General features: G+C 54.5%; 6 protein-coding genes across 6 annotated transcripts; 5 read left to right on the forward strand and 1 right to left on the reverse strand.

Moving 5' to 3' along the window:
- Window positions 1-1093: 1093 nt before the first annotated feature.
- Window positions 1094-1700, reverse strand: SNOG_13107 (hypothetical protein; the record flags this gene model as incomplete). The annotated part of the gene is made up of 2 exons (XM_001803270.1): window positions 1094-1490; window positions 1630-1700. 2 exons carry the CDS (start codon window positions 1698-1700, stop codon window positions 1094-1096), a joined length of 468 nt encoding a protein of 155 aa, XP_001803322.1.
- A 1671-nt stretch (window positions 1701-3371) lies between these two features.
- On the forward strand, window positions 3372-3975 carry SNOG_13108 (hypothetical protein; the record flags this gene model as incomplete). The annotated part of the gene is made up of 2 exons (XM_001803271.1): window positions 3372-3399; window positions 3542-3975. The coding sequence occupies 2 exons, from the start codon at window positions 3372-3374 to the stop codon at window positions 3973-3975; spliced, it is 462 nt and encodes a 153-aa protein (XP_001803323.1).
- Window positions 3976-4325: 350 nt separating this feature from the next.
- SNOG_13109 (hypothetical protein) lies at window positions 4326-5142 on the forward strand (the record flags this gene model as incomplete). The annotated part of the gene is made up of 3 exons (XM_001803272.1): window positions 4326-4397; window positions 4542-4822; window positions 4905-5142. The coding sequence occupies 3 exons, from the start codon at window positions 4326-4328 to the stop codon at window positions 5140-5142; spliced, it is 591 nt and encodes a 196-aa protein (XP_001803324.1).
- Window positions 5052-7488, forward strand: SNOG_13110 (hypothetical protein). The gene is made up of 2 exons (XM_001803273.1): window positions 5052-5377; window positions 5429-7488. Exons 1-2 carry the CDS (start codon window positions 5278-5280, stop codon window positions 7021-7023), a joined length of 1695 nt encoding a protein of 564 aa, XP_001803325.1. The 5' UTR covers window positions 5052-5277; the 3' UTR covers window positions 7024-7488.
- A 414-nt stretch (window positions 7489-7902) lies between these two features.
- SNOG_13111 (hypothetical protein) lies at window positions 7903-8782 on the forward strand (the record flags this gene model as incomplete). Its single annotated transcript, XM_001803274.1, has 3 exons — window positions 7903-7977; window positions 8010-8351; window positions 8651-8782. The coding sequence occupies 3 exons, from the start codon at window positions 7903-7905 to the stop codon at window positions 8780-8782; spliced, it is 549 nt and encodes a 182-aa protein (XP_001803326.1).
- Window positions 8783-9767: 985 nt separating this feature from the next.
- SNOG_13112 (hypothetical protein) lies at window positions 9768-9967 on the forward strand (the record flags this gene model as incomplete). The annotated part of the gene is made up of 2 exons (XM_001803275.1): window positions 9768-9835; window positions 9898-9967. The coding sequence occupies 2 exons, from the start codon at window positions 9768-9770 to the stop codon at window positions 9965-9967; spliced, it is 138 nt and encodes a 45-aa protein (XP_001803327.1).
- Window positions 9968-14450: the final 4483 nt, after the last annotated feature.

Raw genomic sequence — 14450 nt, forward strand, 5'->3', positions numbered from 1 at the left:
TGTAAGACATCAAGATCCAACTTTGGATTCCGGGGTCAGCGATGGGGTTCCGACACGGTGGTAAAGGGACCTCGCTGGCTGAGCTGTGTCGCACTCAATATGGGAGCGGAAGGATAAGCCTAGGCTGACCACCCATCGAGATTGAGTAATGCAGGAGTTATTTTCAAGGAACCTGCGCGTCTAGGGGTTACGGGGTGGAAAGAGACACAGCTGACAGGTAAGCATGCAGTATTACCAGAACCATAGTTAGTTTGAGTAGCGCGATGGAGGGTCTGAACAAAGACCTCGCCGTCCGCTTACTTCGTGGGGAGCACAAAGGCGTGTATGCATGTATGATAAGATCAATCTTTCATAACGCACAGTAAGCTCGCGACAATGCTAATGAGCCGGTGCATTGGAGGGAGTATTACTGCATGAGGCAGGAGAGTGGTCGTGCCACTTTGTCCAACGGTTATCTTGCTCAACTGGTATCTGTTAGACATTGAAAATACCTTGCGGACTTGCACGATACGCTAGTAAACGAGAGACGTGGAGAAAGAGCGCACGTGTGCGCCTGAAGCAGAAGGTCGGTAGCCGAGGGTGTCTGCATATGGGAGCTCCAGCAATCCTGCGGCATATTCTGCAACTCTGACATAACCTCATTGGCTCAAGCGACACAAATTATGCTTCCGCGTGTCAATTGTTGGTGGAAGCGAATGCGGTTGTGTGCCGTTAACCCCCATCCTCCGATTCCTCGGCACGGTCTCGATGGCATGAAGCTGCTTTGCGAATCCTACGCAGGAATGACGACCCCACCTGCGATCTTCGGATAAGGTGTGATAAGCACGTGGGAGGAAACACCACCACGCGCTTGTGCCAAGTTGGGGGCTTGTCCATGTGAACGTGCCTCGACCAGGGTAGATGAAGCCGCAAGTCTCCAGTTGGTGAATTCGAGTCTGTCCCCCAGGCAGGGGAATGTGGGAACAGAGCGTGACCATGAGAGAACTCAAAAGCATAAACACATATGAAATAACGAACGAAAGTGACAGGTGACCTTGCTGTACCTTGCAGCAAGGAACAGCGGTGCAGCTTTCCCAATAGCTCTTCTCCTCGGTCACCGGCGATACTTTGTAGGTTTCTTCCCTCGGAACTCTATGTGTCGTGCCGCGGTGACAAGCGACGTGACCTTGCGACTCGAAGATTGTCGGCAGGATAACTGCGCACTAGAACCCAACTCCCAAGGCATGGGAGTGAAAAGCTCCTTTGGGGTCCTCCATGTGGCATGAGCCTTGATAGGAAATTGACGATGCCCAACCACGCGAGATTGAGAGTCCCGAGGCGCTGGAAAATGACGCAGATCCGCGAATAGCAGAGCTTCATCCAACGGAAGATGAATCCAGCCAACAGGCGAGTTGTCGCTGGCAACGTGCCGCAATAACAGGGGAAGTATTCGCCCAACTATGATTCGTGCGAAGGTCTGTCGGAAAGCAGCCTGAACTTCCCCCCGTGCGCTAGAGGTGTGATAGCGCGCCTCGCGAAACGCTTAGGGATAGCTCTCCGCCTTTTCGAGGCATGCCAGGAAGCCCCAGCGCTGCTTGGACACAATCTCCGGGGCATCGCGAAGGCCCCCGAAACCTTCGGTAGAATTACTGCGAGATGGTGGCCGATGCCATGAATTGCATGTCTTGGAGCTGAAACGCATTGCTTGCGCAAGGGCACATGTTGTTGCTGGGCATCGGGTACCAATTAAGGAGTGATTAACGGCGCATAGCATAGCCTGTCGCAACGATATTGGACATGGATGAGTTGCGTGTCCAGGTATTGGGATCCAAAGACAAGGCCGAGTCATCGTGCACTGATGACAAGCTAGAATATGCAGCGCCATCATCGAGCTGCTGAGCAAGATGCCGCTGCGACCAACCGACTGCAACAACCGGTGGGTGTAAGACGGGTCATTGGTGAGGGGATGACCAGTTGGAGTGACAGCCACGCGACTCATGCAGATGGGGATGCTTCCGCGAACTTGCCGCGCCCAAAGAGGCTTCAGCTGGACGCCAGAGCCACGCTGTCGGGCCTTTGGCACGCAGCCATGTGCCCGACAGTGTGGCTCTGTCACGCCGCCATCGTGGATGCAACCGTGTCCCATGCTCTCAGCTGCATTGCCCGGTTTGCGGGGGGAAGACACATCTGTCGTACAGACTACGTTGCGCAAGTTGCGAATTCGATACGGTTGTGCTACCAAGGATCAACCAGGCGCATGTTGTGCTTCGAGCGTTTGCAACCATGCACATACTGATTCATCGTATCGTATGCACAGGCGATCGTTGCGCCCAGACGTTGCGAAATTGAGTTGCGGGCCTGCGGGATGGCTGGCTGTTCCCGACGTGATACGAACGCTCATTCTGTTCCTTTCGTCGAGAAGAATTGATCGTCACGTTCTGCTCGATTTGGTGTTACAATACGAGCAAAAGAATGACGACGAAAAAGCAAAGTCGAGTTGATTGTGATACACGGTGAGTCTGTTCCTAGAACGCCAGGAAAATGCAATCTAGGCACGAATGCGTAAGGTCCTCCACAGCCTGGATGTCATAGTGTGGAGGTTGGCGTTGATGTCAACTGCGTACATTCCGTGGGGAGCGCTAAGTTCACCGCATTCCAACCGCTTGTCTGTAAACATAACTTGCACCTTTGCTTGTTGACTTTTCAACGACCGTCTTGGAAGGAGCACATGGATCCGCATCAAGTTTTGACCAAGGTGTGTCTCAATGAGGCACTGCTCGAGTTGCTATATTAACGTCATGCCAAGCTTGCATGGACAATCTGGGGAAGATGGATTGGCACCCCTGCGTCTACACCGGGGTCCTCGTGTATAGTCGTGTGTTGGTTTCAATAATGCAGAAGGCGGTCTACAAGAACTCCCCTACAGTGAAGCGAATCCTGGTCACGAGGCAGAGTAGGATGGTTGATTTAATCAATAGGCGCCTCATACTCGGAGTAACGCGCAGGGCAACACAGAAGATGTGATGTTGCGGAGGCTGAACAGCCGCTGGCTATTCGTGGAGTTGTACCACCAGCGTTTCTCCGGAGCCACGGTCCGTCGGGCAGGACGACCTTCGTAGTCACGAGCGCTCTGGATTTTAACAAATCCTCTTATAGCCTATAAGACTAAACATCCCTTCACCGTACCTACTTGAGGCATGAAGATCGATGAGTCGAGCCAGGGACTATATGGCGATATGTGGGGGACACCTAAAGAGGCTAGAGTAGGGGCTGTGGTTGTGATCAGTAGGTACTGGAACTGGAGATGCATAGGCTCGGAGTCGCAGAGTGCCACGTAAATGATCCAACACGGCTTGGTAAAACTGTGATTGTCGCTGTACAACTCATGAAACATGCAGTCACGCCGCATACGGCGAAATGGTAAGTCGCACATGATCCCCTTGCGGCTCTGTGATTCGGCCTCCGTCTGCATATGACCTCGAGAAATTGCCTTGTAATGGAGTGACGTAGCAAAACCGTGCCTCTTGTACGGGATCGAGCAGACAGAAAGACCGTGGGGTAGATTTGTCTATCCCGGGGTATGGAGCGGAACTATCTAGGGGATCAGTGTCTCAGGAATCGAGAGTGAACCACTCAAAGCCTTCGTGGCCACCGGGCTGGTCCCTCGTGCCTCCCACCCCCATGCGATGGCCAACGCAGAGAGAAACCTGGCGAACAATGGCAGCAAGATGCGATGGGAATGATTTCAGCCATTTGCTGGCAGACGGTTGTCGCAGCAGGTCGAGAATGTGCTCTCGCGGTAGCGTAGCCAGCCAGAAGCGGCATGTCATCAGCGCACGCAGAGACTGCCCAGGTGCCGTATTGACCGCCAGCGGAGCGCCAGCGGAAGAATGCAACATGCTCGTGATGACAATCGCGGAAGCAGATGTTGGCGCAAACGGAGAACGGCTCGCATTTGGAGACAGGGCTGCCCCAGGTTCTTCAGAAACATGGTGAGGCTGTCAAAAGAAAACGATGAGCATATGATGGCTCGATTTTTCAGGGTCCAGGGCCTCGCAGCGCCCTCGAGCAGTTGCCGACGACGGGGCACCCACAACCCACATGCACAGTCACATGTCTGGAGGCCAGACAGGGGTGTGGTCGGATGAAGCGAGAAGGGGAAAAGAAACGCTCGCGGAGGGCTGGACTGCTTCCGCGAAGCGCAAAACAGGCCCTTGCACGACGCATCACATGCAGCGCAAATCTGGTGCGGTAATTGCTGACACAGCGGTATTGTAACGTAACGAATCTCGGGCAGGCTCAGGTGACGAGACGGCGTGCGACCAGCGCGCGAGCGTCAACTGAGCATGTCGCAGCCAGTGGCAGCGCAGTCGCAGAGACAGGCGGCAACGGTTGTCAGCGTCGAGGGCTCGCACTGGGTGTGCGCTGCGTGAATCGACGCGCTGGACATGAGACGAGGGCCGAGAGGCAGCGAGTCAGCCTCTTTCGATGCGGGTTCTGGAAGTGCAACCTTGCTTGTGCACGTCCTCGGAGGAGAGAATCATGTGCCTCCCCACGCCCAGGCCGAGCTGGCACTTGGACGCAGAGCCACGCGGGCGCCGACGCTTTCAGAGATGGAGCTGGTGGCGGCAGAGCCTGTCTGCATGCGTGCTGTGGCCGCGATTAGAGGCAGAGCAGATTCATTCATTCTTCATTCTGGGGGCAGCAGAGGTCCGGACATGCTGTCCGCGCGGAGCCAGACAAGGCAGCCAGAAGAGTCTGCTCGGCGGGCCAGCGGCGTGTTGAGCGTCGCAACGCAACCGTCAAAGAGCGGTAGCGGTCGCGGTAGCGGTAGCAGCAGGCCGTAAGTGTGCAATCTGCCGGGGAGTCTCCGGGCGGCATGTTTAGGGCGAAGATGAAGTGCAGGGGGGCGATGGGATGGCCAGGTGTGGGAGGCTTGTGCGCCAGCAAGTCGGCCCAGGTGCGTCGCGCTTGCCATCCATGTTCGCGGAAACACCCCTGTCGCAGCCAGATGCTAAGTACAGTCTGCCTTTATACAACCCAGCTCCACTCCCACCTCGGTCTACTGCTGGCTACTTCACTGCAACACTCGCAAACACGGCGCCCTTGACCACCACCGCCCCTACCACATCCTCTGTCTCCATGTATCCGACGCCGCTGTAGTAACGCCGGCACTCTTCCTGCTGGCCCTGCTGCTCTCCGTTGACGCAATCCCACGCTCGCCGACGCCCATCACTGACGCAAGCGGAACGCCCACCACAACACCACCACAACAACAAGACCGATCCGATCCCCACGATGCCGCTCCACGCCGAACGACCCATTGTGCGAGTCGAGCACAGCTCCATGCGCACCATCGAGACGCGCAACACGGAGAACCTCTTTGGCCTCTGGTCTGGTGAGTGCGCCTTGATAGGCCCGCCTGGCCACTACTAACACACCCGCGCAGTCTTTGCACGATGCTCTCCGGCCATGGAGGACGGCAAGCGCTACGAGAACATGGCGTGGCGGCTGTGGTCGCGCGAGACGTTCTGCTGCCAGCCCGACAACCTTGTCTCGCCGCAGTGGTCGTTTGAGCAGCAGTTGCCCGCTGAGATGCCCGAACTGTCTACAAGCGTGGCGTCCGACGACTCTAACCTGGACACGGCCATCACCACGGCGTCCCGCTCCGACTCTACCTCGGCACCGCGCCCGGACCTGCGCCGCCACGACTCGGCGAGCAGCCACGCCCGTGGCAAGCACATGACGCCCATCGGCCTGGAGAAGGTCGTCAACTCGATTCAAGAGAAGAAGTTCCTTGAGCCGTTGTCGCCACTCCCACCGCAGCTCGCCGCGCCCATTGCTGAAAAGCAGAAGCCCGCAGAGGCACCCACTCCCCGCCCCGCCTCCCCACCGACCACTGCACGCCGCATTCCAGAGTCGTCGTCGTCCACCGTCGCAACCGTCCAGGACAGCGAGCCCATGAGCCCACCTGTCGGCTCCGAGGCGAGCACCTCCACCGACATGAGCCACCACAGCGTCGTCCGCGGCTTCGAGCGTGGCCATATCTCCACCTCGGTCCGCTCCAGCACCAGCCTCAACCCGACGCCTATCCTCAAGACATCAGCCAGCTTTGTCGCTCGCCAGCCTCCGTCCAGGCTCGAGCTTGGCAAGAAGCGGCAGCCCATGTTCACGCTCGGCGGCTCTTCCGATGAGGATGCTGCCAGCTCCTTCGAGGCTTACTCCTTGAGGCAGCGCAGCTCACTCACCGACAACATCCGCAAGGCTCCTCCCATGAAGAAGACGACCTCATTCAAGCAGGAGGTCAGCACCCGCACCTACCACGACGTGACATCTGACAGCGATGCTGCCATTGAATCTGACAGCGAAGACGATGTCGACGAGAGCGCTATCGAGGAAGAAGACTCTGAGGATGGCGAGTGGGACGACGTTGATGAGGAGGAGAGCGGCCCGGCTAGTCCCAAGCAGAACAACATGTTCGACCGCGTCGAGTCCAAGTCCAACCTCCTTACCTCCCATCGATCCCTCCTCACCACCGCCCTCCACGAGGGTGACCGAGCAAAGCAGCTGCAGAATGAAGCATCGCGCTCTACTTCTGCCATTCGACGATCCCGCACTACCACCCCGAACGGTCCTTCTTGTGGCAACTCGCCTCAGGAGGAGGGTTTGATGATGAGGTCTCAATCTCGTGCCAAACCGATCATACAGACCACCTCGAACAACTACACACCAGCCATGTCGCCGCGTACTACACGAAGGGCTATGCTTCAAAGTGAACTCACGTCCTCATTAAGACAGAACCTGTTGTGGGAGCGCCAGCAGAAGAATGCCACCAGCAATGCTGTGGCCAAGCGCCAACAGAGCGCCATTTCCTTGCCCGCCCTACGTCGAGCAGCCACCACCAGCAACATCACCAATGCAAACGCTGAAGCACAGCCGACCCAGGACAGGGTGAAACCTTTCATGGACGACGCCAAGTTCAACAGCCTCAACCACGACGTCTACTCTGCTGGTATTAACCAATATCACCAGGCGGGCTGGTAAGTCAACCGCCGCCTCTTCATTTGCACTTTTAGCGGCATCTGCGAACAGGCACTGGGCCTGCGGCGTTTCTTTGATCATTTCCTTTCTACTTCTGGCCATCCTGGCGACTACAATGAGCGGTCGACGATGGATTATTTCCCTCAAAACACATTGAACCTAACCAGGTCTCTGTATGCCACGAGGCAACGAATTTCTTTCAAACAGTTTACCACGCCGCAAAAGGCGATATGGTTTGAAGATAGGTCACGGCTCACGCCTGCGTGCTCTGGTCGGACTCTCTGTCGAGCGACCTCGACAGCTCTGTACTATCACTTTGCATTTGTACTACTAGGCTCGAATAGTCGAGCATTATACCCTGGCGGCGGCGTAGTACGGCTCTACGAAGCCGCAGACGAGGATAGCATTACCTCTACATGAGATAGGTGGTGCTTTAGCTAGGCACTTAATGACAAAAGCGGATTCTTCAATATCGACTTCCCACTTGTGGTTCGTGGTGTTTGTGACTGGGGCCGGTGAGCAGATACAGCAGGCCAGCATGACCTCAAGGCCTCATCGACTTGCTCTTCTGGTCGATTGACTACCGGGGTACGACTCTCAACAAGACGCACGCCTGCTACGAGAGCCAGTTGCGTTTAGCAGGCTTCTTTACCGCCATTCTGAATCATCTAGCCCAGCAAGCGCTTATGCACGCTTGTGCTGTGGGCTTCATCATGCAACGCCACAAAGCACCAATCGCGCAAGGCGCAGACGCTGTAGCGAGCACCTTATTTTCGTCGCATCTGCCGCAGGTTGAACGCTTTTACGCACGTTACCACAGTCACGATGGCATGTGGAATTCAGTCCTTATTGTGACAATATGCAAAGTGAGGATCTGCCAATATGCCTCGGGCTGTGACAAGTTGGGCGGAATTTGGCGGCTATGGCCCAAGATCCTCCCTCGGCCCGGTCTCCAACGTGCGTTCCTTTGAAAAGTGTGCCTGGCGTAGGCTGTGGACGCTCGCGCCCTCCGTCACAGGGAGCAACAGCAAGGGCATGCGGAGCTCGAGGGCGGCGACCTCGTGAGACTATCCTTGCGTGCTATTGACCAGCACTTGTCCGACGTGCAGCGTGGCGAGCGCATCTGGGTTCCTCCGTGCGTGCGGCGTGGGGATCGATGTCGAGACTCGAGCGCTGCAGATGCCCTTCAGCCTTATGACTCAGCCCGCGGCCTCAACACCACAGAGACGAACATTGCGCCCCGCACGTGTCCCAGCACGATATGCAATGGTTCGGCGGGGACACGGCGGCGATTACACAGTCCACCTCAAGGCAACCCTGGAGGCACTGCAGTACGTCGCAATGGCAAGGAAGCCCTTCGCAATACGACGCGTCGTCGCTCATCAAGGCTTCTCTCCTGCATCAATATCAATCAATCTCCACGCAAGCCTTCCAGCTGACCTGAAGAGAACAGCGGATTCGCCAATCCCTTCGCACGCTCAGCGATTCTTACCCCAGATCGCACGGGCGCCGGACTCCGCCCAGCAGCCCCAGACGCCCCTTCAGAACCTTCATCATCGTCTCACTCATTGCGGTCCTATCTATATCCTTCTTTGAACATCTCCTGGTCACAAGGTGCTAAAAACAACAGTCACCCTTGCGACACGGCGAACAGCGATGGTTCCGCGATGCTCTATCAGGCACCCGCAGCGCTACCCCGCGGCCACTGTCGGTCTGGAGGTTGATGCGTTGGCATCTTAGCGCCTGCATCAAGGTCATCTGAAGTTTCTCTTGCACCTGAGTGGGGGACGCTTCAGCCTCATGTACAAGGACTCCGCCACCGCGGGAGGCGGATTGACGATTGAAGGTTAAACGTCCGGTAATACGCTTGAACCCCCTCGTCCTGTGACTGTGACATCGCATCCTCTGGGGCTGTCCGTCACCAAACCTCCGAACTCGCGTCTTCATTTGTCGTGCCCGTGGGGGTGCTCGTCACTTGTACTGGGTGCTGTCACACCTTTCACGACGCGAGCTGGCATTTCGGTGTCATGTCTCTCTCTCCGCCAAACGCTGCTCGATGTCGATCTGGCGCCCTGGCTGCACGTCTCAGGATATCGGTATATGCAGACTCGACACAGACCCGGCTCGTCGACTGCCGCCGTGCAGTTACGCTACGATCAACCCATCGAGACCGTCTCCAGTATGTCGTGCTCCTGAGTCGTGGCTGCGGAGAGACATCCTATTGCTTCGATGGACTTCACCGCACGACGCCACGGTATCGTCAATACTTCCTGCATTCCCGCCCGCTTATTTGGCATCGCGTCGACGTACCAGACACGACGACCAAGAATGGGCTTAGACAATGCGTACACACGGTAATTGTTACATATTTTTTGTTTATCTAGTCATTTCATCCGTCTCACACTGTTATCCTATCCCAGTATCGACGGCTTGCATACGGCTGTTATCACTAGCGGTGAGTACTTGCAGCTTCGTTTGCCATATCAGGAAGTCCCTGATAGCAGGTGAGTGATGTCTCGTTGCTCAAGCGTTGCACAAGACGGCACCCCACGGCCACAGGCCCCTTTGCCGTAGCCGGGTTCTGGGAAACCAATTGACTGCTCGAATTGTCGTTGCACAACGGATTTTGCGTACTCGAGAAAATGAAATAACTGGCACGGCATCATCTGTTGAGCACCACGTTTCTCTCCTGACTTTGCGCGACGTCAGGAGCAATACACACCACAGGCGGCAGGTTTGTCGGCAACATGTGTCCGCCCACACACACTCGGAGAATTAGCTTTGCGCCAACAATACCATCCCAGCTGAACGTCGTGTACGTCACTTTACCCCAGACAACGCATGCGTTTTGTCTCAGGTCCCTGGCTGGGCACTCAGGCACGAGATCGCTGCCCATCTCCCACGCGCCAACATGGTCAAGGTTTTTGACAACGCACTACCACACTGAACTTCATTGAATCGCGCTGGCATGTCATCAGACTCACAACTTCCCGTTGTCCAGCACGATAGGGCCGAAGAACCATGCTCACGATCCTCAGATCCGATCCGTCGGTCATAAGAAGGTGCATCGCAGATCGCCACACGCAGCCACAAGATCCTGCTCGGTTGGCATTTTCACATCTTCATAACAACAACAACAATAAAAACATACCGAGGCACTTCGCGCTGTCACGTTACGGCCGCAAGTTGTTTGGGACCGGCGTCATTTGCTACCAAACAATCGATACACTCAACGGCCAGGGAATCTCCCCGCAAAAGCTTGTCTGCACGGAGGGGACTCCGGCAATTACGAGGCAGCAAAGCAAACAAACCGCGATGCACCTGGCAACTTGCGATCGCAACAGTTCGCCGCTGTGAGTCAACTGCCTGGTCGCCGGGAGAGCTAGCGGTGCTTCAATGTTGTTTCGTGATGCGTGACATCACAACCTCAGGTTCTAGAGCCGCGCACTGAATCCCAAACGTCCATCACCAGCCTCCCCATGAAACAAGGATGATGTAAAGTGTTCATGTGCGACCATCGTCGTGGCGCTACGCCCATGGCGTTCCCTTGTTCCCCTGCGTAGCGGCTCCCTATCCGCATAGCATTTCTTCTCTGAGCATCGCGCCGGGGTTTTTTTATTTTATGTTTTATTTCTTTTACAAACGCGCGCGCTGAAGCCTGGATGTCGGATCGCGACGATGCTACCGTTGACATTCAGGCGACCCGACTAGGCCAGGATCCGCCTCGTGGAGACAAGGCTCTAACTCTGAATGCGGGGAAAACCTTAGAGACGAGAAATCTCAATGCTCACAGCTGACCCAGACTATTTGCTCTCGACAGCGACTACTCACAGCCACGCAAGGATGTTTCATCGCGTCCTGTCAGCCTACGATTCAGCATCACAGCGTGAGGGTGCTGGCGTTGGCGAGCATGAATCAATACACTCACCGTCGGCACGACGTTTAGCTTCCCCGGGAGCTATTCCCCCAGGTTCTTCCTGAAGCGGCACCCCTGCACCAAGACCGGAATGTCCAAATCAGAATTCCAAGACGTTCGTTCCCTGGGGCCAGGTACGCGGTGACCGCTTCATTGTTGCATGGCCGCATGAAGAGACTCGTCTCGACAACACGCTCGCCACGACCCTCATCACATTAGTGGAGTGCCTTTATTCCATTCCAGGTCAATGATCACCTTTCCTTTCCCTGCATCGAGAATATTGACCCGCATCGTGGACCCCAGATGATCAAATCCGGGGTTTTGCAAGGTCACACGGGGAAGCAAAAATGACGTCGGTTTTTTCCGTTTGGCGAGTGTGAGATGCAGGTACGGGGAGTGTGTCGATCACATGGAAAGGGTAAGCCGAGGTGGGGAAGAGACGCGCAATACTTGGTCTGGACAGGCAAAATCATTGTTTCTTGCATGCCAACCTCTGGAAATAGGAGTGTGCATTTTGGTACATGTAACGCACTTATTCAACAATGACGATCATACAGTAGTAGGTACGATGCGGAAGGTTGATCGGCAAGTCAGTCAGCGTCGAGTCGAGATGGATGCACACACTCGCTAAACCAGAAACCCTCCATGGAAACGAACAGCGACGGCGCCCGCAGCGGATCCGCATATCCCTTTTTTCCTCCCCTCGCACAGCACAAGATCAATTCAACGCCACGCTATTCGCAGCCACACTCACACCATCTAGCTCCCGATAGTATGCGACTCCACATGTCCCGGTCAAGGTTGCAGCGCGACACGAAGAGAAGTTTTCTAGAAGCCTGCAATAAGTGGAGCACGTTCCGGTTTCGTCTGTATTGAAAACGGAAACGGCCAACAGACGTCACAATGCCATGTGTTTTCATTGTCATGCTATGAATAGGTGGGTCGGTGCACACAAAGGACGTGGAGGAGGGTGTAATTGTGATGTGAACCTGCACTGATGTTGATTTTGACATCTCATGATTTTCTGTTGAGATGCAGCAAGCATGTAGGAGAAAGCATTGAGTCCCTTTTTGCACATGACCATTTTCACATGCAAACATTCGCACACTTGGCCGAATCCTGCCCGATCCCCATGCTTCACCAATTCACTAGGTGTATTATCTCAATTTGTTTTACCATTCTCTTCCCTGCTTTCTCTAGTCCGCCGTTGCTAATCACATGTCGTCTTTTCCTCTTGAGGAGTCGGTCTAGCGGAATTCTCACGCCCTTGTCCACCGTCAGCACTTGAAGTTTCGAGCCATCCGCGCCCGAGAAAATCCCTCCCCCATCTCCACTGTAAACCACGCACATCCGACACTTTCCGACTCCCGCCTCTCCAGCCACGCATCTAGACCTTTTGACAAGTCCACCGCTGAGCCACTTTTCTTTGGTAGCTTGACCCGCCGCCACCCTGCGGCTCTGCGGGACGTGCTAGTGTTTCCCCCGAATAGGCAATTCACGAGCGCCCGCTTCCGCTGCATGAGAAGGTTTTTGTGCGTGTTTCGAGAAGCTTGCTGCGATGCATGACTACACGGATGTGGCTGCATAGCTGGTAGGAAGGAAGGGGGGTTTGTGCGCCCAAGGGTCCACCTGGGCTTGCGTGGTTCACCCCTGGATAAGTGTCGAGGTGGTGGGTCTCACATGTGAACGTGAACGGGACGTGAACATGTTGAATTGTCTGTGCTGGGGGTAGGTAGGGAAGAGGAAGGAAGGGACTTGTGTGTGTATTGTGCGCGTGACTGTGGAAGTGGATATGGGTATTGATACACGAATGTGTCAATGCACATGTGGGAGCAGAGTGGAGATATGTGAAGCTTCATTTCACGAGATGATGCATAAATGGGGATGCCAGGTATATGTAGATCAGTTACCAGCGTGTTGTGCATAAGAAGCCACTTTACTTAGTTGAAGTAGTCAAGTCATTGTGCGATGCTTACCTCTTCCAGTTACGATATAGTTTCCTCGTCGTCCTGCCTGGAATGAGGAATTGTGTATGTGAATCGTAAGGAGTAAGCATCAAGTACGTACACAAGTCGAAGGTAGGAATCTAGGTATGAAGCATGCACTCCTGCCCTCATGCAGAGCAAGATCTATTTCCGTGATCTGATTCAACAGTATAAGGGCAGTTCCTAGAGGTAAAAAAAAGCTCACTGCATGTACACATTCGTGAGAGAGTGGCAAAGCTTTCACGAGCTCAACATCGGATCAGTTCAAATGTTTATGGGGTGTGTGGTAAAGTAGATAGGCATGTGAAAGAAGCTTAGGTAATCGGAGCTGGAACTTAATACACGTGCTGGGCAAAAGGTCTTACACTTCACTCATTCTCATCGCTAGCATTTATACTCGTTGAGATTTTGCTCCTCTACCATTGGATGTGTCTCGAAGACTCCTCTCTTTGTATACACATGCAAAAATTGCAGACTACCGCCTAAGTAGATTGGACTCTCCGCACAGTAGATTAGATGACGTTCAGGCTAAGTCATGTAGGGTGAGAAAGTCGTGGCTCTTCGTCACCGATTTGAGTGGTACGAAAGGATGCCTGACGCTGACCGACTAGCCCACACCGCCGCAAGCAAAATATACAGGGTATAAAATAATAGAGAGGAATGTGCGGTCAGTGTTCTGTTGCTCGATGTCTCTGGTGCGTTTGACGACGTCTTGCACATATGACTGCTACACTACCTCAGAAAAGGAAGATCGATGCGAGAATGATTAAGTGGGTTGCAAGCTTTCATAGCGATAGGAACAGCAGCATCAGTGTAGACGGATTCAGGTCACAGAAGTACGCTATTGGCACAGGCATACTGCACGGCTTGCCGCTCTGGCCTGCCATCTACCTTGTTTTTACAACGCTGACGTTATAGATAAATGAGTGCGAGTGAGGTACAAATATGAGGTCAACAATGCTCAAGATCCCGCAGAGAATACAAGCGAGAGTGACATGGAGTATCTGTAGAACACTCAAAGCTATCTCCTGGGCGGAATTCGGTATAGAAGCATACCTCTTACCTATAGAGCAGCAGATCTGGGGACACGATGCTGAATTCATCCCCTGTCTTCTCTCTTGCAAATACATTGCAGATATCTCTGGCTTCCATAGGCGCACACCACAGCTCACTATCGCATGCAGACCCAGCGTTAGACACTTTGAACCCTAGCAAAAGATGAACAACAATGTGTTCAGCCAGAGCAAACAGGATTTTGATACGCAAGGGCCATCGCACTCTACATAAGTCCGTCGTAGCGAAAAGGCGTTAAAAACACACATAGAAAAGGCCGCTGACAAAGCGCGCAATCAACACCGCAGAGAGCGCGACAAAGGCCGGAGCCTTAACATCTGTCGAGACGGCAGTTACATAGACGGCGAGGTCTGGTCAATGCTGCCAACTGCACGGTATAAGCTTAGCCATGAAGATGACACGAGAATACGTAGCACGAAGAGGTAGGAGGCAGGAGGGCGCTATCTACACCGACA

This window comes from Parastagonospora nodorum (assembly GCF_000146915.1).
Source record: "Parastagonospora nodorum SN15 chromosome Unknown scaffold_25, whole genome shotgun sequence".
NCBI classification, from domain to species: Eukaryota; Fungi; Ascomycota; class Dothideomycetes; order Pleosporales; family Phaeosphaeriaceae; genus Parastagonospora; species Parastagonospora nodorum.

What these genes read in the sequence shown, in the direction of transcription:
- SNOG_13110 (XM_001803273.1), top strand. Translation starts at nt 5,278, where the DNA reads ATGCCGCTCCACGCCGAACGACCCATTGTGCGAGTCGAGCACAGCTCC. An exon ending in CCTCTTTGGCCTCTGGTCTG is followed by an intron (nt 5,378 to 5,428) that starts GTGAGTGCGCCT and finishes ACACCCGCGCAG; the next exon opens with TCTTTGCACGATGCTCTCCG.